Consider the following 23,942-nt stretch of genomic DNA (forward strand, 5'->3'; position numbering starts at 1 on the left):
AGTGTATGTTCTCTGCTAGGCAGAAGGCGGAGAAACCGCAGTTGAAATGTAATGCAGTGTAGCATCAACACACTAGATATAAAATCAACATACTTCTGTATCACTAGAATCTCTTTATATTAGCAATAGATAAATATAAAACAACTAAGAATAAATTTACTGAAAGATGTGTAAGAACACTTTGCCCAAAAGTGTGATAAGATAAATTTTAGAAACTTAAATTTAGGGATATACCATGTTAATAGAATGAAAGATTCGATATTCTAAAGTTATCAAATGACCACCATATTGGTCTATGTGCTTACTAAAATCCCATTAAATCATATCACCATTTTTTGGTAGAAATTAGCTAGTTTATTTTAAAATGGTTTTATGGACATGCAAAGGACTTCTTTCTACCAGAGTTGCATGCCATCAGAATTTGAGACATACCAGGCTATGGGAAGCCATCAAGATGATGGGACCTAAGTTCACCGTGTACTTCCAATCAGATACGCCATCACTAAATAGAATATTTCTTCTGAACACCTGACGCCTGATATCACATCATGACTGTGATGACCAGGAGTCTGGATTCCAGGCCCACACAGCCCCACAGCTAAAGAAGGGTGAAGTGAGTTGTGGGGGAAGAGGGCAGTGCTCCTGGTCCCAACTGCTGACTCGGGCAGAGCTTCCTTGTTCCCTCTTTTCTCCTGCCTATCAGCATTCAGGTACCCCTGGTTCACGCTGGCCCAGTGAGACACTGGATGAAATGTCCTTGCTTGTGGCTGCTGCATATGACTGTGCGGTCAGTGAGCTTCTGAAGCAGAACTGCAGTTCTGGTGCTGGGTCAGGGCTCAGTGGGGCCACAGAGTGCATGCCATTGCTTCACCAGCTCCTTGGGCTTGCTGAGCATCTCATCCCAGTGCTCCAGCTCTCTACCACGTGTGTACATGTAGGGTCCCACCACCACGCGGCCCACAGGGTGGCTCCCTGCAAGAAGAGAGAACTCCATTTGCTCTTGAGCACAGAAGTCACCAGGCCCCAACATCCCTAGTGACTTTTTCCCTCTATCTCTGTGTCTTACTCTCCCTTGAAAGAAGCAGTAAGCCCCCTGCTCTCCAAGCATGAGCTGTCAGCCCCTAAAAGGGCCCTTAATTTGCTCTGGGGCTGAAGAACTGCTTTTTTTCTCCCTTGGAAGTCCCAAGGTATGAGAAAATGCAGGCATATAACGCCCACCTTGCAGATCACTGGATTGGTGCTAGGCAGCCATGCAGCCTCCTGATCTCTCCAGTGATTTGCCCAGGAATAGGTAGTAGAGACCATCCATTAGCCTCTTTCTAGGGTACCACAGACAGTCCAACTGGGAACTCTGGAATCCCAGCACTCCTGATGACTAGCTATGTATCCTTGGGCAAGTATCTCAGTTTCTATGGGAGAATTTCTTTAACCAGAGAACAGAGGTTGGATAGCTCCTCCTGAGGTAAGGCATTCATTCTGACTTTGCCACATTGCCCCAGTAGCCTGAGGGGTGGGGAGGATATCCTTACTGTCCCCTTCAGTGCTCTGCAGCACTGTCAGGCTGAGGCTGGCGGTGTCCAGCTCGGTGGCATCGGCCTTGAAGCTGAAGGTCTCATTGTACACAGGGTTGACGGAACCCAGCACAGCTGAAGTCTTCTTGCACTTGACAAACTTGTTTTGGTTCATCAGGGACACTTTGACAAACACACCTGAGGGGCAGTGCACACCAGTAACTGGGAGACCAGCAGGAACCCAGCATGCACCCATGAAAGCCTGGTTAGGAGGGGAGGAGCCCAACCCAGGCGCCAGGTCCTCATCACTCACAGTGCTGCTGAGGCCAGAGAGTGTGACAAGAGGAAATGGGGTTGATTAATGTCAGGCCTCATGGCCAAGAAAATGCTTAGCTCCTTCCTTTTCCTCCCTCTTTGCTTAGGAGACATGTTTGAGCTGACCCTTGTTCATTGGAGCCTGGTAGCACATACCCATCCCTCTCCATCAGGGAGGGGGGCTATCTTCTGAGTGCTCAGGACCCTTGGGTCCCTTGAATACCTGTTTGATCAGAGGGCTACGATTTAGAAGGAGGAGCCCAGATGGCCTTTGAATCCACAAAGAGACACAAACTCCAACAGGCTGCAGACAACCTCTATTTTGCTAGGGGCACCCACAAGGGGCAGGACTTATCTGCTGCTTTTCAGCTCCTGGGTTTTGGAGGCTGGGGAAAGTGGGTTCACTATTAGCTGGGCATCAGTGCCCCAGGGAGTGCTCAAGCCTTTCCCCTGGTAGGAGGGAGGCAGAGTACTGGACCCATTCAGCTGAGGGACAGGTAGAGGCAGAGATAGGCAGGACAGTCAAGGAGCCAAGACACTGCCTTGGAAAACAGGAGGGGCAAGGTGTGGTCTTGGATCAGATTAGAGCCTTTGGGAGGGTGCAAGGGGATACAGCCTTGGGTTCTGGCACCAGAACTTTCCATGGATGGAGGGCATATCATGGGAGGCAGTGAGCACTCTGTGAATGGGTTATGTAGGCAGAAATTAGAATATAAGGGTGAGGGCAAGACTCCAGCCCAAGCCCCAGGTTCACCAGGTGGGACCTTCCCCAGGAGGATAAGGGAGGTGACTCACTGACAACACTTCTGTCTTCCTGGAGCTGGAGGCCTTTGGCACGAAGCACGACCACGGTCAGGCGTTTCAGGTAGTCATTGTAGCTGAGGCAGAACTGAAGGTCACCAAACTCCGAGGGAGGCTGGGGAGGCCAAGATGGAAGCACCCACCCATCACAGGTATAAGAGGGGCTATAGAGTCCTAGAATGCCTCCTGCCCTCTTGGCAGTCAAGGCTAGGGTGCAAGTGATACACCTCAATGGGTTCCTTTTTATAGATGGGGAAAGTGAGGTCTGGAGAGTTAAAGGGACTTGTGCAGTATGTTGATTTGACATTCTATTTCAAAACTCTGAAGTCTAACTATTCCAACATCCAGAACTTGTTGAATGCTAAGTGGAAAGTTTCATATCACGAAACTTTTTTTCATGAACGAAATTATTTAAAAACATTGTATTAATTTTTTGTTGGACTTGGGTTTTATTTGTATGTATTTATATGTACATACAAATATTCAAAAAATCCTAAATCTGACACTTCTGATCTGAAGCATTTTGGATAAGGGGTACTCAACCTGTAATATGGATCAGAGCCAAGAATTCACACCCAAGTCTATGGGGTTCCAAAGCCTATGTTGAGCCACGTGGATCCTTCCGGGGGGATGGGAGAATGATAGATAAATATTTCCCTGGGCTGGTCTATTTGTGCTGTCATTTTTCTTAGTGGTGGGAATCCAAATGTGCATTTTTTTGGATCCATCCAGATAATATGACAGCCAGTGTGGAAAGACCTTAGGTGACTCCTCGCAGCCCAGGAGGAAGTCCATCCCAACTCTTCTCAGGAGCTAGCTCATGGATTGGGCCTGCCTTCCTGACTCCCTCCTGTAGGGTGGTATGCAGTGTGCTGAGGACTGATGTTGGCCGGCAGGTGCTGGGTGGGCTTTGAGAATGCCTGCTGGCTGCCCACAGCAGTGCTGACTGTATGTCTGGTGACCTCCACCTTACCTCCAGGCTCTCAGCCTCTAGGTCTCTCCAGAAGACATGGTGGCAGTCACCTGCTAGGGTCTCATTCTTCAGGGGGAACAACACCTGTCCCAGGAGTTGGTGCTTCCTCTGTCTGTTCACATGGTACACTGAAAACTTCAGCACCCTCTGGGTCACACTCTTGCAGGATACCTGCGGGAGATGAGGATATAGGCCAGGGTCAGGCATGGGGATAGAGGATGAGATGCTGACGTGTTTGACACAGGCACTTTTACTGAGGGGTATCTAAACCAGGCATCTACATACCCTAGACCCAGACATCCTGTGGGGACCCTTCTCCACAGCAGGACCAAGCACACATGGGAAGTGCAAGTGCATGCTAGAGCCTTGTTGCACAATGTGCTCTGAGGACATGCAACATCAACAACTGCCTGAGCCTTGTTAGAAAGGCAGGATCTTGGGCCCCATCCTGGGCTCATGAATGAGAATCTGCTCCTGAACAAGACTGCTAAGTGCTTTGCCTGCCCATTAAATGTGCTAGGACATGACCTATCTACTAGAGTTGGGTACAATATTCTCCCCTCTCAGAGACTTGGCCTCCTCACCTGTAAAATGGGGACCATGGTTCTTCCTGTCTGAAATGTAAAGCCCCAGTCACAGTCTGAGCTATATAGATGGCCAATTAGTACTCATTTCCTTCTCTTGCTCCTTCTCCTACTTTTTCCCACTCAAAGCACAAAGAGGATAGGATCAAGGATGGATGGGGTTGGGTGGGGAAGGGGTGAGTAAAATGAATGAATGAATGGATAAGCATGGTGCATGACTGTGTACGTTAGCAAGGCTGCAAGGCACTCCTTGGATCCTGATGTCCTAAGATGGGGCAAATTCACCTGTGAATTCTTGCAGCTTCTGACCCAGCAGGATAGCCTGGAACAAAGCTGCCCCTCCTCCCAGTTCTCAGCATTGGAGGAAAGCATGAATCATAACTCTGGCCTCAGTAATCATGCTCTTTCTGGAAGTGGGATGGTCTTTCCTTACCTCTCAGGCCAGCATGCTGTACTGATCTTGAGAAAATGTTTGTCAAAGGCCTCTTGGCAAGTCTCAATTGCTGACTTCCCCTAAGGGCCCCTAGTCACCTGTTGAGGCTCCCAGGCCCTTTCCAGCCAGATGCCCTAATGGCCTCTCTACCTGTAAACCCAGAGGGGTTCAGTCCAAGGTGCAGCAAAAACACAGTACCTGCCCCAGCATGGCTCTTGGTCCCCGTGCCAGCCTCTAAAAGCAAGCATAGGACAGTTTCTGCCCCCACTCCAAAGGGCCTGAGATAACTCTAAGCAAAATGAATATTCACCTTCCTTGGGTAACCTTGCCAGAAACCCCTTATTGTTTCAGGTTTTTGGAATGCTTTCTCTGAGACTCGTGGGCTAGAGCCTAGAATTTAGTAGGTGCACCAAAATGTGCTTTCTTCATCTCCTCTAGGCAGCCAGGACAGGCTGGCCCCTTTCATCAGGGCCCACCTCTTATAGACCCTGACTTGGTCAGCTTGTTAAGCAGATCTGGAGGCACCAATGGTCCCAGGGGCTAAACAGAAGGCTGGACTGTCCTGCATAACGTTCTTTCCCATAAGGCTGGAAGACACAGGCCCTGTCTGCCCAGGGGCTATACCTGGAAGATGAAGTGTTCATCAAACTGTGGGCTGGAGGTTTTGCGTTTGGTCTTGGACTGGAGGAAGCGGCGCTCATCAGGCAGTAGGTGGAGCTTCACCAGGAGGCTGCAGGTCTCAGAGGGTGCTTGCAGCAACCGTGCCTTGATCAGGCCCACCAGCAGCCGCTCAGTCTCCTGCTGGTATTCCACAGAGAACCACAGCCGGCCCAGGCAGCCGTCAGGGAAATCAGTTTCACTTGTGTCCTCTGGAAACTTGTACAACTCTGGGTTGAAGGTCCCCAACACACCTGCATCTCCTACAACAGAATGGCTTGGAGGTCTGGCTGGCAAGAGGAAGACAGGCACATGGAAGATAGTAGCAAGATCTAGCCATATCACTACTGTGGCCCTTCTCCCTTCATCTGAGCCTCAACTAGTCTGACCACCTCTACCTCACTCTCTTCTCCAGACTATGAAGGTGACCTCCCTCTGGTGCATGTAAGCATTCCATTACCCATTCAATGCCTACTCCACACACCTGTGCCCTATGGTCAACTCCTATCCCTGGAGGTCAAGGCATGCTTTCCAGTACATTCTGTCCAGCACCTGGCCTGGTCCCTTTCCTCGGTGCCTAGAGAATGACCCAGTGATAACATGTTGCGTTTTTTTTCTTCCTCTTCAAATTGGAAGTACCAAGCTGATTACTGGGTGGTTCCTGAGAAGGTCTCTTGGGAGATTTTCAGAAGCAAAGAGGAGACTGGAAAGTTGTCTCTACCTCCTACACTTCTGCCTTCTCAGTTGGCCATCATCTCCTGGAGCAGGATGTTGTATAAGTTCTGCACCTGGTTACACCTACTTTTGAATCCCAGACCTGTTGCTTATTGCCTCTGACACCTTGGTAAGGCACTGCTGCTAAACTTCCAGAATGTAAAATGAGTTACTTCCTTCCCCACCAAGATGTTAAGGTCAACTCCAAAACAGCACAGTGGTCATATCTCAAGGGCATGAGGTGCAGTCAGTACTTGGTAAGTGAAAGTACCAGGAAAGAATGGTCTCTGGGTAACTCTGGCCTTCCTGGGCCAGAGGCTGTTTAGCAGCCTGACTCGGGAAAGCAGGTGGATCCACCACGCCCAGGCAGACCCTGACCTGCAGGAGTACTCACCAAGATTGCTGCTGGAGGTATGAGGCAGGAGCTCTAGGGCTAGATGGGGGTCCTGTGGGGCCCGGGACAGCTCTTTGTTATGCAGGGGTACCCAGTCTCGGCCTTGGAAGGAAGGGGGCACCATGAATGGTACACCTGATGGCCTGTTCAGAAGTAAAGAAACAAAATGTAGGTGGCAGGTGAAGGGTGGGGCCTCAGTGTGCTCAGCTAAGAGGGGTTGAGTGCCAGGGACTGGAGGGAGAAAAGTCACTGGGAGCCAGGAGGTAAACGCATCATTTTCTGGGTCCACACCAGGATGGACAGACACACACACACACACACACACACACACTCACAGCCAGTCAGTGCCTCTGTCTGCCCACAGCAATGGGGTGTTGGAGAAAGAACAATAGCCTCCAACGTCAGCCTACCCAGTTTCTAATTCCTGTTCTGTCTCTTACTGGTTTTGAAGCCTAGACCTGTTACTTATGTTCTCTGAGCCTCGGTTTACTCAGCTGGAAATGGGTTTCACAATGCCTGTCTCACAGCATGTGGTGAGGTTTCTGGGTTTCTTTGTGGTAGCTCCTGGCATGCCCAGGGCTTGCAGGAAGAGCTCTAAAAACAGAACTTTTCTTTTTCACCCAATCCGATGGCAACTCCATAGAGAGGACCCTAGAGAAAGAACCACTTGGCCCCCATCCTGCCTTACCTGCTCAGCTGGGTCCTGGAATGTAGCTGACAGCGCTTGTCCCCCTGTCCGCTGGAGGCAGCGCTGATGGCGGTGGCTGGTGTCTCTGGCAGCTCCTCATAGGTGAAGGTGGCACAAAACCTCCTCCACAGACAGCAACTCACACCGGTCAACAGCAGTAGAAGCAGGCCCCCAACGATGCCCCCAATCACTAGGGCCAGCTGCTCTGGGGACAGAGACCACCAGGCAGACAGTGATGCCTGCCTGGTAAAAGCCACTCCCCTACACAGCTCTGACCTGTGGGGGCAAGATTGGGGTAGCAACCCCACACCCTGGGTTATATTTCTGGAGTGATGCTGAAGCAAGCGGCTGTCTGGACTCTGCCAGGTCTCAGTGGGACAAGGCATTTCCATTGGGGCCCTAGTGTCTGTCCCCTGGAAAAAGCCTTAGTGTTTCTCTTGGAAAGCAGCAGGCCCTGGATTTGAGATTGTGACTGAAATGAAGTGTTTCTTGTTTTTTTTTTGATTGGAAATCAAACCTTCTCCTACCAGAGCCTTCAACTTCCCTGAGATCCTTTTGAGGTTTGAGGGTGGTCTTGTGGATAAGCACACACCGCAAGGAAAGCCCAAGGAGGAACCCATGCCCCTGATGTGCACCCAGGTTCCAGCAGGTTCTGGACGTTTCTGTGAGGCTGGACTCACCTTGGGTTTGGTAACCTTCTCTAACACCAGTTCCCTTCCCCAGCCCTCTATCAAGATGAGCCTGTACTTAGGGGAGATCTTGGGAGGCAGTGGAGAGGGGTGTGGGGCGGCAGTTGTGGGAAACAGAGACATATGGGCCTTTCCCTGTTGCACTCACACGCCTATATTTGTGGGTTCCTGGGAGGCTTTGCTAGGAGCCTGCTGAGGACGCTTTGGCCCCTTTCAACTGGTCATCACAGCAGGACAAAGGGGCACTTGAAGGGCGGGGGCTTCCCGGGCTCCAGGCTCTGGGTTATGGACCAGTTGGGGTGGTGAGAAGGCCAGACCCCGACACCTTCTAACTTGGCAATTGTTTTCCAAGAGCCGACCTCTCTACTCCATTCTCGCACTCCTCTAGGAGCCGGGCTGAGACCAGACTGGGCAGGGTCTGTGGCCCAGCGGGGTCTGCAGGGTGGAGGCAAGTGCTGGAACCTGTCGCCCAGAGTAGCCTCTCATGACGTAGAGCCCGGGGCAAAGAAGACAGGGCACTTACCCGTCATGAGGCTGCTCTGTCTGGTCCTGGGGCGCCAGATGGGGATCAATCTCTAAGGTCTCTGCATCTCCTGCTGGAGCCGCGGGGCAGGCACTTCAGGCGTGGCGCAGGGCCATCGGGAAGTCGCGGGGGCGATGGGTTGAGGCGTTGCTGCCCTGAGGTCCGCAACGGAGTGGCTGACGGGGGCAGGGATCCAGAGTCCCGAGGCCACAGCTCCGCCCCAGCCGGACCCTGGCAGAGGCCGGGAGGGGCGCGGAGCCCGCGGTGCGCTCTCGGAAACCGCCCGGCTCCGGGCGGGGCGGGTCTCAAGCGTCCTCAGGGCTCCCTGCAGCTACGGGCTGGGTGGGCTGCAAAACGGAGGGCAAAGCTAAAGCCTTCTCCACCAGGTTGTGACAGAGAGCTCCACATCTGGTCCCTCACACCTGTTGTCCTTGGCATATGTCGTACCAAGTTGACCTCATGGGTCATTGTCTCAGTGGACAAAATAACCAAGAGTTGAGGGAGATTCTGGAGCTCCATCTCCTAGGGTTCTTACTCCGGCTCCCCACCCGCCAGCTGTGAGAGTTGGCCCACTTCAGTTTAACCCTCTGTGCTCCCTCTCCTTGGTTGGGTGATAACAGCATTCCTGGGGGTTAATGTGTATAAGGGGTTCTCACAAGGATGATTGGCCCAACATTGACTTACAATGTATGTAAAGGGGATTTAAATTTTAAAAAAAAGTGGTGCAGTGTGTTCCAGCCACTGCTATGGAGACTATATGACTGAGGGAGTTGTCCCCTGGGTCACCTACTCACAGCCCTTAAGACTGTGGCAATTACTATCAGACCACCTGCTGGTGCACACAGCCTTGGTCAGGAGGCTCCTGGAAAGGCGCTGGGTCTTCTGAGCTTTGGCATCAAGTGGATGCAGTCCAAGGATACCGCACCCGACTCTCATCTGCACACATCCCCTTGGAGAGGACCTGAAGGGGAGAGCTTGAGACTTGGAGGTGTCTCTTTCATGAAGTAATGTCCAAAGATAGCCTGAATTGGCCTCTCCTAGTCATCAATGCCTAGGGAAGGCTGGGTAGGCAAGTGGGAGGGAGGGGACTCAACAGTCAGTGTGCATGAGGATCTGGTCCTGCTGGGTCACCCTAGGCGGAATAGGTGGTAAATTGGTGTATCCCTCATCTTGTGGCCACCTTCTGCGACTATGGGCAGAGGCACTGGTCAGTCTCCTTGTGGAGTATGGATTTAGGGAGGAGGTAATGATAAAGCAGGATCCCCACATTTGGCCAGCCACATTTCTACCCCATCCTTACACTTGCTAAGAACCAGGCAGAGGTCTGTTTCTCCTACTGTCGTCTCTCCTGGCACAAACTTGCCTTCAGGCTCCAGTCAGACTGGAGCGTCAGGAGGATCACAGGACCCTGACTTCTGCTTCCACATAGGCAACCAATGGAGGCCACAATGGGGGCAGTGTCTCCAAAAAGGGGCAATGCCAGGTGTCCCATCTTCATCTCATGTGTGTGTTAGATATCTGTACTTTTTAGTTTCCCATTGCACTGCCATAAATTAGAACAGATTTAGCACTTTAAGTTTAGTGTACAGAAACATTTACCCAAATCTGTCTGGCTACTTGTGTTTGTGGCAGAAACTGAACTGTTCCTGTACCACCCCCAGGTTTTAAGCCTCATTTACATTTGAAAAATGGACTTGCTCACTGCTGGGAGAAGAATGTTGAATTTTTACTTGTTAAAGTTGACTCATTATATATATATATATATATATATATATATATATATATATATATATATATATATATATATATTTGGCTGGGGGTACCAGGGATTGAGCTTTGGGCCACTCAATCACTGAACCAGATCCTCAGTCCTATTTTGTATTTTATTTAGAAACAGGGTTTCATTGAGTTGCTTAGGGCAACTCACTTTTGCTGAGACTGGCTTTGAACTTATGATCCTCCTGCTTCAGCCTCCCCAGAAGCTGGGATTACAGGTGTGCACCACCATGCCTGGTGACTCGTAATGTTTTTAAAGTTAAAAAAAATCTTAACATTCTAAGAGTCAGAAAGATGTCTTCCTTCTGGAGGCTCTAGCAGAGAAGCTATTTCTTTGCCTTTTCCAACTTCTAGAGGCTACCTACTAGAGGACCCCCTATCTTCAAAGACAGAAGCACAGCATTTTCTTATTTGACTCTGGGTCATTTTAATAACCGTTTCTGCCTACCTTTTATAAGGACCCTCAAGATTATATGGGCCCCACTATACAATCCAGAATAATCTCCACATATCAGTATCATTAAGTGATTCACATCTGCAGTATCCCTTTTGCTATGTAAGAGACTCATGGATTTTGCGTACTCATGGGTTCTGGAGTATGGACATCTTTGGGGCCATTATTGTATTGGCCAGAGAGATTCCATGCAGCACTTTGGAGTGGTAGAGGTGGTGGCTTACATTCTGCCTCCTGCTGCCTGGAGCTCTCAGTGTGTCCCATGGCTGGACTCGGGCAGCTAATTAAGTTCTCATGATCCCTTTGTGGTAATTCTTCAATAGCCTTGACTCCTCTCCCCAGATGTCCTGCACCCGAGCCTGACTATTCTGTGCTTCTGTACCAGCTGTCTCACACACACGTTCCTCCACACTGTGTTCCAAATAGCCCCAGACAGCTCCTTGTGCTCAACAAAAAGTATATCGAGCCAACAAAAATGATGTGGAGCCAACTCCACATAATGGATATGGTATCCCATCCACATGGGCTGTCTCCATGGTGGGGCCTACGCTGAGCAGGGTCTATTCTGAATGTGGGTTGGGATAGTGTGTGCTCTTTGAAAAGTGAACTCCTGTTGGCCAGTCAGGCCCCAGCTGCCATTCTTTCCCCCCAGACCCATGTTGTATCTTTTCAGGGTGCCTATTTCCTCCCTGGTCTCCTTCTCTGATTGCTAGCAGTCACCAAATCCTTCCAGCTCTTTCTCTGTTCATCCATCATTACCAAAATGCTTATCCTGGCCTCCATCAGCTCACACCTTCAGAACTGCATCAGCTTCCTCTGTACTCCCCAGATTCTATCCTGTACCTTTCCCCAGCTATGTCATCTGGGCTCTCTCCCATCCCTCTGTGATACTCAACGTCCAGTCTGGAACCTCTGCCAATTAACTGGCTCCTTCTCAGCACATCCGAAATACTGTGTCCCTCCTCTCCACCTTCCCTGTTGCTCATCTCAGGTCCTCCTCCATTAAAACTTTTGTCACCCACTCCTTGTCCTCAATGTTCCTACAGATACTATATTGACTATGGGATTATGGGCTGTGACCACCACTCCACTGTACTCTCCTGGTAGACCAGCACCTCCATGTAGGCAGGGGCCATGTTTTATTCAGCTGGACATTCCCAGTGTCCACCCCCAGGGTGAAGAATGTACTAAATGGTAAAGGGCTTGTGCCTTCAGGATGAGCTCCCTGGTTTCTGTTAGCTTTGTCCATGTAGCTGACACATTGTGGATTACACATTTGGGCCTGGCAGGAGTTCCCCGGCCTTGTCCTGGACACTACCTGCTGGGTTTGCTTATGTTGCTAGCTGTGTTGGCAAGTACCTTCTACAGCCAGTCCACCATGTTTTGGGTCTTCCTCCGCTGGAAGACAGAGCAGGTGGCAGCAGAAAACTCATCTTTCTTGTGAATCCTGATATTATGGGCATTGCGATGCAGGCTGGATCTTTTGTCACTGAACTTTATGTCAGCCTGCAGTGTCGGGATCATGCCCTTAGTTAAGGACATTAAAGAAGGTTCATGGTCAGCCCAGTAAGTGGTGGAGCTTGACCTGGCTACCTGACCCCCTTATTCTTTCCTCCTCACTGACTGGCCCATGCAAAACCCCAGGAAACCATTTCCTATGGAGATGCCCATGAACCTGGCCAAGAGCCTTAGGCACTGTGGCTAATCTCCCTTCCATCCACCGTCCCACAGGGCCTCTGAGATTGGTCTGGCCTGGAGCCAATTCCACATAATAGAAGCACTTCCCAGGGCTGGCTGCAGTCCTGGCCCTGCTTCCTGTTTTCAGATCTTGCTCCTTACCAGATCTCTGGAGCTGGGAACCTGGAAACAGGAGCAGACATGATTTCTCTCGCCTGTGGGCAAAAGGAAGTCATATTTCCATTGGCAAGAGCATTTCCCAGGAGAGTGGCAGGAAGTCCAAGAGTTTAAAGGCCTACAAATGCCTGCAGGTGATTAATAATTCAGTGCAGTGGATGATTCATGAGAAAGGCCACTTTTAATTAACCTTAAGAATCAGTCCCTGTCTAAGGAAGTGTCATCTCTCATCACTTAGGAACAGAGAGGCTGGGGCAGAATAAAGGCTATACCGAGAGATGTGTACAACACTGTGTTTCTCACATTAATGTAAATTCCATCCCGGTCACCCCAGGTCCCTCTTTATGAGAGGGGGAAAGGCTCCCCTCCACCAGCACTCTATCTTTTGTCTGCTAGGGTGGCCTCAGGCTCAATTTCCTACAGCTACCTGTTATGGTTTGGATCTTAAATGTCCCTAAAAGGCCAGAGTGATGAAGGCTTGGTAACCAGCCAAGAGTAGTACTGGGAGTTGGTGGAACTTTTTAGGAGGTAGGGTCTAGTGGAAGGAAATTAGGCCGTTGTGGGTGAGGCCCTGAAGGAGATAGTAGAACCTTCACTGCTTCCTCTCTCTCATTCTTTGCTTCCTGGATGCTCTATTATGTACTCCCTGCTCTGATGGTCTCTTCATCACAGGTCCCAAAACAATAGAGATAACTGTGGACTGAAACCTCTGAAGCTGTGAGCCAAACAAAAATTTCCTTCTTACAAGTTGTTTATCTATGGTGTTTTTTTTTTTTTTTGTTGTTGTTGTTGTTTGGTTGGTTGGTTTTAGTTGTAGATAGACACAATACCTTTATTTTATTTGTTTATGTGGCACTGAGGATTAAACCCAGTGCCCCACATATGCGAGACGCGCCCTCTACCACTGAGCCACAATCCCAGCCCTATCTCTGCTGTTTTGTCACAGTGATGGAAAGTTCACTAATATAAACCCTTTCTTTTGAGGAGCTGAGAGGTGTGATCTCTTTGTTGGGCCAGGAGTCTCCCCTGTCTCCTCCTCCACCATGCTGGCTCCAAATGTATCCCATCCTGTGGAGAAGCACCTAGAATGTGAAGATAGAGCCCAGGACCCACCCCTGGACTCACTGCTGCACCTCAAGAGTATTTTCTGCTCCCCTGCCCCGTTCTCCCTTCTGCTTCCTCATGCCTGGTAGCCCTCTCCTTTACTAGCACCACCATTCTGACTTCTCTTTCTAGGGGAATACTTCCCCAGCTCTCTTTCCTGCCAACATAATCTTTATGAAGCTGATCCCATCCTTTTTCCTACATCACTTCCTCACCTGTTTAGGGGTTGGCATATGACCAGGCCCAGCCATTCTACCTATTTTACTCCTTACACAGTGGTAGGTTTAGGGATAGAACTGTGACCCCCAACAGTCTGGTTGGGATCAACCCTAGAATTCTTGTGGGATTTATGGGCAAGAGACTCTAGTTTTGGGTGAGAGTTGTTGAGCTTGAAGAGATGTCTGGGGCTGTTTGGAGAACAGTGTGAAGGAACATGTGTGTGTGAGACAGTTGGTATAGAAGCACAGAACAGAAGTGGAGGCCCAGAGAGACCTGATGTGCTGTCTAAGCCCTGTGTCTTATTGTGCTCCAGTTTTCTATCCCTGGACTGTTCAAAAAGTTGTCTCTTGTGTTATCTTTAGCTAGAAAGATGTGATTTTTGCCTCTTGCAGCTTAAGAGTCTTATTACAATAGTCCCTTTTATACATAGTTTCACTTTCTGAGGTTTCAGTTACCTAAAGTTACAGGTGATCTGAAAATAATAAATGGAAAATTACAGAATAAGAAACATGAATTTTCACTTATGTGATGTTTTGAGTAATGTGATGAAATCTCATACCATTTATTCATTCCCACCTGGGATGTGAGTTATTCACTTGTTCAGTGTATCCATGCAGTATATGTTACCTTACAGTTAGTCATAGTAGCCCTTTATCAGACTGTTGTGATATTGCAGTGTTTGTGTTCAAGTAACCCTTACACAGTGGCCTAATACTACAGCCTAATGCTTATATCAGTCACCTCCCTTCATCTCATCACAAAGGCATTGCATCTTCTCACATCATCATAAGAAGAAAGGTGAGTAAAGTTAAAAAAAAAAAGGTATTTTGAGAGAGAACATTTACATAACTTTATTATAGCATACTGTTATAATTTGTTCTATTATTAGTTATTGTTGTTCATCTCTTACTGTGCTTAATTTATAAGTTAAAATTTATAATAGGCATGTATGTGTAGGAAAAAAACAACATATTTAGGGTTTGATATTATCTGTGGTTTTAGGTATCCAATGTGGGTCTTGGATAAGGGGGGCCTTGTATGAGGGTTAGCAAAGGCAGAGATGATGGGGATTGGGATGGAGGTGGCAAACTCTGTGATGCTCTTATCCCAATTTACTCAGGTGGAAAGTGAGAATGGCTGGGGTGAGGGGCTGCCTGATGCAGGACTGAGTGAGTTTGGCATCAGCTATGCCAGCTCCAGTCTATCGGCCACCAAAGCTGCCCCTTAGCATAGAGCAGAAGTTAGGGACTGTAGCAAGGCTTATCCTTCCTGAATCATCACCTTACATCTCACAGCTGTCTCAAGGACGTTGACCCCTGGGGGAGGTGTCTTATCAATCAGCGTTTTTTGTTTCTTAGGTGATTTATTTCTGTGTCCTCTACCAACCCTGCCTCTTCATGGCTGCTCTGTTGCTATCACCAGACCCAGATTTTTATAGGGGCAGCAATGTGCTTATCTTCCAGGGATAGGTCCAGATGGGCCAAGCATTAAGAGACTCATTGCCATCCCCTTTTACAGAGAGGATAACCTGGCCTATGAAACATGTGAATGAATCTTCCAGGGGGCTGTCCCTGGAAAATCTAGAGAGATGGGTGGGGCAGACAGTGGAGGCTGAGAAATAAATAACTCTGAGAAATAATAACTCTTTGGGACAGCTGTGTGACCAGGATTGATAATTCAGGAAAGACTTTTTTTTTGACATATTGAGATGTTAAATTGACATTTTGCCTGAGTCACTAAGAAATTAGCTTTATCGTACTTCAAAGAGTGATGAAAGACGGAGATATAGATTTTCAAAGGTGGCTGGGAGCCAGCTGGACAACTGGCCCATTGTGAGATAGGAAAGGCCAAGAGTTGGAGGAGGGAAAGGATTTGTCAGGTTCTTTTGGTGAGGGCTGGAGCTGTGATGTAGACTCCTTCCAGGGGGGCAGATGGAGTAGCTACACTCTTCCCTTTAGCTCAGAGAACACTGGCTTTAACTGAACTTCTCTGAGTACTTGCTTTCTATTTCCTGGAGTTTGGGAAGCAGGTAGACTGAACATAGGCAACTGTGGCTTCTGATGGGATGGTAGAGAGAGAACAGGGAGAGAGCAAGCTGGTGCTGCATAGAGAAGTACTGTACTTCCTTTAATAGAGGGTCAAAAGCCTGTGGATATTGGGAATCAGATAAACCATTTGGACTGGGAGTGCCACTGGCCTTCATCTGGGAGATTTGTCAGGATGTGCATATTCTTCATGACCAGATATGGGCCACATGAATGAAAGAACTGGTGTGTGATTGTCTTAGTCTGTTTCATGTTGCTATAACAAAATACCTGAGATTGGGAACTTTGTAAAGAAAAGAGACTTATTTGGCTTGCAATTCTGGTTGCTAGAAGGTCTAAACAGCATGACATCCATGTTCTGGCAAGAGCTCCCTAGCTATATCACATCATGGCAGGGAAAAGGAAAGGAAACCAACTGAGGGCAGAAGGGTCAAGCCATGGGATGATCTTGCTTATAACACCCTGTTCTCTTAAGAACTAACCTAGTTACAAGAGACCTGACCCAATACCAAAAGGCAACATGAATCCATTCATGAGGGTGGGGCTCCTATGCCTAATTATCTTCCACTAGGCTCCTCCTCTTAAAGGTCCCCCAACATCAATACTGCCTTACTGGGGACCAAGCTTCCAGTATGTGAACCTCAGCACTACAGAGCTCTTCCAAACCATAGAAGTGATCATCTCACATCCTAATCAAAACATCTGGTCAGACAGTGATGGGAAGGAAGTAGAAGGTGAACTCTCTAGGGGCTGAGGAGGGAACAAGTGGCTTCTGAGTCTTTCCATTAGCTCAAGGGAACTCCCTAAGGAAATTCTGATTCTTTCCATTAGATCAAGGGAACTCCCTAAATAAACTCTAAGGGAGTTTTTTCCCCCTCCCTTGCATGTGTGCAGTTTGGCTGGGCTCAGCTGGTTTGAAGAAGGTCTCTAAGAAATCTTTCAAAGTATCCCTAAGAAATTTAAACCTTTCCAAGATTTAGAGAGCATAAGGTCATCTTATGAGACCATCAGGAAAGAACTTTCTATATTCCCTTCCTTCCTCTGCTCAGGCTTTGAACTCAGAAGTCTGCTATAGACACGCTGAGGAGGAGAGAGGATGCTGATCATAGCACATGCTCGGAGGACAGGGGTTGTCTGTGGCTGGCCCTAGCTGTGGAAGGTGAGATTTCATTCAAGCTCAAGTACACAGATTTGATTGTTACCTGGGTCAGGCTTTCTGACAATTGCATTGAGACTGTGAGGGTAGAACATACAAGGGGAAAAAAAAAAACCTTTGATAAACACCTCTCCCTCTCATATTTTTCTTCGTTCTTCCAAAAAGATACCGAGTTTAGAGACAAGACCACTTTATTAGAATTTAGTGCTCAGACTGACTTTTTATTATAATGAGCAAATTGATTGAAAGTGATGAATCTATGGGGAAGGTTGTTATTTGGTTACTATCTGTGGCAGATTAAATTACTGGCCTCGAGTCCTCTCTTCATAGTACTGGTATTGTACATCCATACCCTGAAATTGGACATTGTGCTTGGTCATGTGACTTGTTGGGGCTAACAGAATGTTAGCAGAGATGACTGTGACAGAGAGTGGACATGCATTGTGCTTCACCTTGCTCTCTTGTACCTTGTTCATCATCATAAGAAAAGCATGGCTGAGGAAGTGGTTGTTCCAGGCTAATGGGAGATCTGTGGAGCAGGACCAAATCTAACCAGCAGCCTGGAGTCAATGAGTCTAGTCTATGCCAGCTGAGCCCAGCCAAACTACACACATGGGAGGGAGAAATAAACTCATATGGAAGAATCCTACAGAGAGTTTATAAGCAGTGAAAGACTGCTTATAAACACTATCACTCTCTCACTGATTGCCTTAGTGAACATGCAGCAGTGAGCTGAGCAGGGGCACAAACCCTGGTCCCCCCACTTCCAAGTTGTGGCCCAGGGTGGATGAGCCACTTCTCCTTACTGGCTGGCTTTGGTCTTCCCTGGACCAGCCTTCATGGTTGTGTGGGTGATATCATGCTGAGACCTGAGTACTAGTAGCGGCTCTAGGACAGAGAGAGAAGACTCAGAGAGGACATCTGGGGTTGTCCCACGGTGTCCTTTATCCTTCTGCTACAGAGGAATCTCATGTCTGGGAATGTCTCTTTCTCTTCCTCCTGGGTGTGGTTGACTCCATCCTCTGTTCCTTTCAGTCTTCAATTCCTCCATCGCTCTCCGTTTGCAGTGATTGGTTCAGGGAGATGTAGGCACAGGAATGGACCAGGGCCAATGAGCTGCAATGCCACTTTTCCTGACAGAGCTGGGTCAGAGGTACATACTCTTCCTGAAGGGCGTGGATCTAATGAGGGATTCTAGAATGGCGAGAAAAGAGCCAATCAGAGGAAAGGACCAGTTCAGAGTAAGGGAGTGTCCAGAAGGAGAGAGACACTGGCCTGGTGACAGCTGAATCATACCATACCTGAAACTGGGACACCACTTGACTGTTAGGTAAGCAAACAATTCCCATTTGTACTTAAAGTCAGTTTGAGTATGTATCTGCCTTTTGCACTCAAAAGTTCACATGATACAATATTGCCCTCTTTGAATCTCAATCTGCTTTGAACCTCAATAGTCCAGATTTATAACTTACTGTTCCTTCACCTGGCCTTATTTTCTGGATGTATAGTTCTCTTTGGCTCATATGTGTATGTGTTGTGTGTGTGTATATATTGTTTATTTTTGGACATGGTAGAAAAAAAATATATATAAAAGTATATATATACATATATATTATATACATATATATTATATATATAATATATGAACTCCATCTGTGACAAATGCTCCACTTAAATTATTATATCCATTAATTCTTTGCATTATTTACTTAAATTGTATCCATTCATTCTTTTAAAAAATTATTAAATTATTTTTAAATTATTGAAAATTATTTTTAAAAAGATTTGAGGTATTGGGAATTGAACTCAGAACCTTGAACCTGCTAGGCAAGTGCTCAACCACTGAGCTACAACTCTAGACTCTAAAACTTATTATTCATTCTTTATAACCCATAACAAGGGAGGGTGGGGAGAAGAAGACCTCTATAGTGATATTTTTATCAGTTAGGAATTCTTTTGGATGTAACTTACAGCAATTTTACTAAATGTGGCTTAAACCACAAGGAAAATTGTTACCATACTTCATTGGCTTTCAGATGCTGTTGATTATGAAATGTACCACTATTTTGTATCACCTTTTATTCTTGTTTTTGTTGTTGTTGTTGCTGGGGATTGAACCCATGGCCTTGTGCATGTGAGGCAGGCACTCTAACAATGAGCTAAATCCCCATCCCTGCATCACCTTTTTTACATAAGAAAATAATACTGTGTAAAGGAACTGAACAGGCACTTCACAGAAAAAGAAATACGATCAGTCAACAAATATATGAAAAAATATTCAACATCTTTATCAATTAAAGAAATGCAAATTAAAACTACACTGAGATTCTATCTCACTCCAGTTAGAATGGCAATTATCAAGAATACAAGGAACAATACATGTTGGTGAGGATGTAGGGGAAAAGGTACACTCATATGTTGCAGGTGGGACTGCAAATTGGTGCAACCACTCTGGAAAGCAGTATGGAGATTCCTTAGAAAATTTGGAATGGAACCACCATTTGACTCATTTATCCCACTCCTCGGTTTATACCCAAAGGACTTAAAATCAGCATACTACAATGACACAGCCACATCAGTGTTTATAGCAGTTCAATTCACAATAGCCAAGCTATGGAACCAACCTAGGTGCCCTTCAACAGATGAGTGGATAATAAAATGTGATGTATACACACACACACACACACACACACACTGGAATATTACTCAGCCAGAAAGAAGAATGAAATTATAGCATTTGCTGGTAAATAGACTAAACTGGAAATTATCATGCTAAGTGAAATAAGCCAGTTCCCAAAAAACCAAAGGCTAAATATTCTTTCTGATATGCAGATGCTAACCCACAACAAGGGAGGGTGGGGAGAGGATGACTAGCAGTCCCTTGTATTAGACAAAGAGTAATGAAGGGAAGGGAGTAGGATGGGAATAGGAAAGACAGTAGAATGAATCAGACATAACTTTCCTATCCTTATATATGAATATATAACCAGGGTAACTCCACATCATGTACAACCACAAGAATAGGATTCTAATTAGAATGTTAAACTCCATGTATGTATAACATGTCAAAATACACTCTACTGTCCTGTATATCTAAAAAGAACAAATAAAAATAATCCTATTAAAAATAAGCAATTTCCTAATCATTTTTCATTGAATGTACACTGCCCAAAGGAACTTATAAAGAAGAAATTGAAAAGTGATTGTATGCTGACAAACTCTAACATGCTGTGGATATTATATATAGTTGTAACAAGAAAAAAAAAAGAAGCTTCCAGTTGAATTTTGTTAGTGAAAAATCTACTTTAAGTACATAGAATAAATTCCATCACAAAAGAACACTAACTATGAAGCACTTTTTTTTACTATTAAATTAGTTTTGAGAGGTACTTGATCTCTCAGATGTCAAAATGTGAAAATGAATACATTTTTAGATTTGGGGGAAATGTAATGTTACTTAAAAAATCTATTATTGGCTGACTTCATATTTGGTTTGGAAGCTCAAGAGTATCATCCAAGACAGCCTCCTTGAAAAAGTTGAAAATATGAATCTATTCAGCTAGGCAATACTAGCTAAATAGTATATACAAACAGAGATATGAAAAATTGTGGTATATATATATGTGTAGCCTGGTCAAAACTGGGGTGTTGTTAGGAAGTAGTAAGGGGAGAGGCAAATTGAGAGAGGTTGTCATTAGTGTGCGTTTAGTCAGTACATTTGCTTTCTTCCTTTCAAGCAGTTGGTACGAAACACTCCATGGGGTTAGGCATGGACATGTGATTTATTTGGATATGGTGAAATGGGACCATGTATCACTTTCTGATAGAAAATTTAAGAGTCAGTGCATAATTCCCCACATTATTTTTCATCAATATGATGATCATAAAAGATGCCAAGAGGCCTCAAGGAAGAACAGAATCTTCTTTTCAACCTATGAGGGACATAAGGCAAAGAAGAGAGACTTTTATTTTGTTAATCTACGGATACCTTTCCAGTGTTTGCTATTGCAGTATAACCTTGCCTGTGCTGACATAGGTAGGCAGTTAGCAGTGTTTGCATCTGGGCTTCAAGAAAGATCATAACCAGACTAGTGAGGAAGCAAGACCTCGCCAAGACAGAATAGTCACGAACAGTGTCCAGTTCTCTCAGAGTGAAGAAAATGTCAGGAGAGGAAGCTGGGCTAGTGGCAATTCCTGGTTTCAAAGCAATGGGAATTCTGTGTCCGTAGAGGGCACTAGTTGGTTGAAAGGGCAGGTCAGAGCAAAGACAGGAGCGACCCTGTCCAGGAAGCTTCCATGGAGCCATGGATTATTTCTGAAGCTGATCTATCTTCACACATCCTACAACAAAGTCATTCTTCCCCCTACACAAGCTTCAGGTGGTCTCTGATATACCTTTCAAGACAGAACTCTGGCATCCCCTTTCCACCATGTTTAGGCAATTCCTCTCAGGGTCTTCTGATAACTGTGTTATTGAAGCCACTTCTGATAGAAATCTAACCCAAGCTAGTTTGAACCAAAAGGAAATGAAATTTATCATTATCCTGAATTGAAATAAGGGACAAGACTGGCCTTAGTCTTTACTGAATTCAAGTCTTCAGTGATGAACCCTGAACATTCACATTTTGTCATTCTCTGGGCCAACTGCAGTATTAGGCTTCATGTCAGATGGTGGCAGAAGCTTCAGTCCCCATGTCCACTTGAGGAAAAGAGTGCATGTCTTTCTCAGGACCACCAGAGCATTTCTTTGTTGTGGGTCATTCATTGGCTCTAAGTGGGACACATGCTTATCCAGATAAATCTCCATGGCCAGGGAAATGTGATGCAGTGATTGGCTCAGGCCTAGTCACACATCCCTACGCTGAGACCCACCCAAAGCACATGGGTGGAGAGGAGAGGGAAGGATGAGTAATCTTTAGAATATAAATTGACCCACTGGAAGAGAGACGTCAAATGCAATTGACTTAAACAAGATAGAAGTTTCTTTCTCTCTCATTTGTCTGCAGGTAAGTGGCCTGGGAGCCCAGGTTTTACCCTATTTTGTTACAGTTTCTAGGTATGGTTTTTCTGTGTGGTATAAGATGTTTCACCAACATCTCCACTGCCCAGCCAGTGGGAATGGAAAAGGGCAAAGAGGGAAGCTCACCACTTCTGGTTAAAGGCATCAGCTTTCCCTGCCTCAGCCCTGCTGGTTACTGACTTGGCCAAATGTAGCTTCTGAGAGATAAGAACATTTAGTTTTGTTTTTTTTATTTTTCGATTTGTTTTGATTTCCACATCCCTAGATGAAAAAGAAGGACTATAAACATAGGAGGAGATGAAGGCAATTCAGGGGCAATTAGCAATCTCAGTCCTATTCTGTCCTTTGGGCCAAACATTTGCGTCCTTTCTGAAGTACAGAATGTCCTCTTCTTGGAGAAGATAACCCCAAAGTTCAATCTAAGGCTTGCATCCTGCTTAATGCAAGGATATAGGATCTGGGGAGTGATAACTTTTACCATCAGGCCTGCATGTGGTTCTTCATGGTGAGCACCCTCAAACTTGCACACAGGTTATCTGCCTCATCACACCTATATAAAATTGTTAGTAAGAATAGGATAACCACATTCTTCTGGCTTGTGCAGGACTTTGTAGAGAGGGGCAAGAAGCATCCAGCAAAGACCACATTTTAAAATTTCCCTTCTTTTCCCTTAGAGCTAAAGCTGACTTTCCAATGTGTTGCAGGAATTTGTTTATCATCTATGGTAGCAAGGTATAACAGGGGTCTCCGGATTTCCAGCCTGCCATATGTATATAATAGAATCTATTTTTAGTATTGTTACCTATGGCAATTTTTATACCTCTTCCAGGTATATAATTCTGTATTAATTAGCATATAGGCTTTCCTTCTGTGAGAGAGCCCCTCACCCCAATTAGTGTCATAAATAGGGTAAAGGTTAATTTATCTTTTATGTAAAACGTGGTTGTAAATAGTCCAGGACTGATAGAGTCCCACACTGTGTTGGGACATAGGCTCCTTCTATCTCATGCTCTTAGGGTCCTGCCCTTGGCTGAATGGTACACACTGATTTAATATCATGACTTCATTCCAACCAGAGGAGAGGAATAGGAGCAAGGCACATTCCTTTTGAAGGCACAATCAAGAAACTGCATACATCACTCTTGCTAACCACTCACTGGTCAGAACCTAGCCCTATGGAACTGTGGCTGAGAAGTGTGGTCAGTATTCTGGACAGTCATGTTCTTAGCTAGAGAAGTTATAATACTATAGATGGGGAAGTATATATTGAGGAACAACTAGAAGTCTCCATTTGGGGGTGATCTCTAAAGGAAATGAGGGAATGGATTGTACAGAGCTGAAAAGCACTGAATGTCTACTATAAGGCCTGTCCTTTGTGTGCCCAGTCCTTTCCTTCTATTGCTGTGACCTAACTGTCCATTTACGTGTCTGTCATCATCTTTCCTGAATCCCCATCATGCTGGGATCAAGGCACCTCTGGTTCAGTCTGTTGCCAGCTCATAGTCTAGAACTGGAACTCATTAGAGACTCAGGAAATGTCTGTGGAATTGAACTGAGGTGGTAATAGGTATTCCTTGATAAACTACCATTAATTCATAATCAGATCCTCCATCCAGCATCTATTATGTGCCAGGGCCTGGGGAGTTAGTGTCTTTTCATCAGATAAAAAGGCATAGGCCTTTCATTCAGGGAACTCATGGCTAGAAGGATCTCCTGTGCTCCAGGGATATCTTTGTCCGAAAAACCAGTGCTGTTCAGCTCAGCCAAAACTCTCTTCCTTAGGCACTGACAACATACTGACACATTCTAGCTCTTAGTGCCTCTTCTAAGACTACCATAGATGCGGTCCCCTGCATTTGTGCTTTGGGCCAGCTCAGTGTCACTGTCCCTTAGTCTGGAAACAGCATGTTGCCATCCATTTGAGGAACATCCGTCTCCTACTCTCTATGACCCTATTGGGACTGTTGGTAACAGTGCAGTGCCTCTAACCTCCTGGAAAGAGGGGATGTGACAGGCTGGCCATTTGAAGAGC

The 23,942-nt window shown here is 46.3% G+C and overlaps 1 protein-coding gene across 3 annotated transcripts; it reads right to left on the minus strand.

Moving 5' to 3' along the window:
- Positions 1 to 354: 354 nt before the first annotated feature.
- Positions 355 to 8,587, minus strand: LOC308634220 (synaptotagmin-15-like). 3 transcript variants are annotated; one of them, XM_081267932.1, is made up of 8 exons: positions 8,283 to 8,587; positions 7,071 to 7,270; positions 6,383 to 6,525; positions 5,242 to 5,564; positions 3,601 to 3,771; positions 2,622 to 2,742; positions 1,530 to 1,709; positions 355 to 972 (listed from the first exon to the last, which is right to left on the minus strand). In XM_081267932.1, exons 3-8 carry the CDS (start codon positions 6,504 to 6,506, stop codon positions 830 to 832), a joined length of 1,062 nt encoding a protein of 353 aa, XP_081124058.1. In that variant the 5' UTR covers positions 6,507 to 6,525; positions 7,071 to 7,270; positions 8,283 to 8,587; the 3' UTR covers positions 355 to 829. The 3 variants fall into 3 exon arrangements, with proteins under 3 accessions (XP_081124058.1, XP_081124057.1, XP_081124056.1); XM_081267931.1 differs by having other exon boundaries at positions 5,242 to 5,537; positions 7,071 to 7,275; positions 8,283 to 8,586; XM_081267930.1 differs by having other exon boundaries at positions 7,071 to 7,275; positions 8,283 to 8,586.
- Between the last annotated feature and the right edge of the window lie 15,355 nt (positions 8,588 to 23,942).

The sequence above is a fragment of the Spermophilus citellus genome (genome assembly GCF_964194105.1).
Source record: "Spermophilus citellus genome assembly, chromosome: 15".
Taxonomy (NCBI): Eukaryota; Metazoa; Chordata; class Mammalia; order Rodentia; family Sciuridae; genus Spermophilus; species Spermophilus citellus.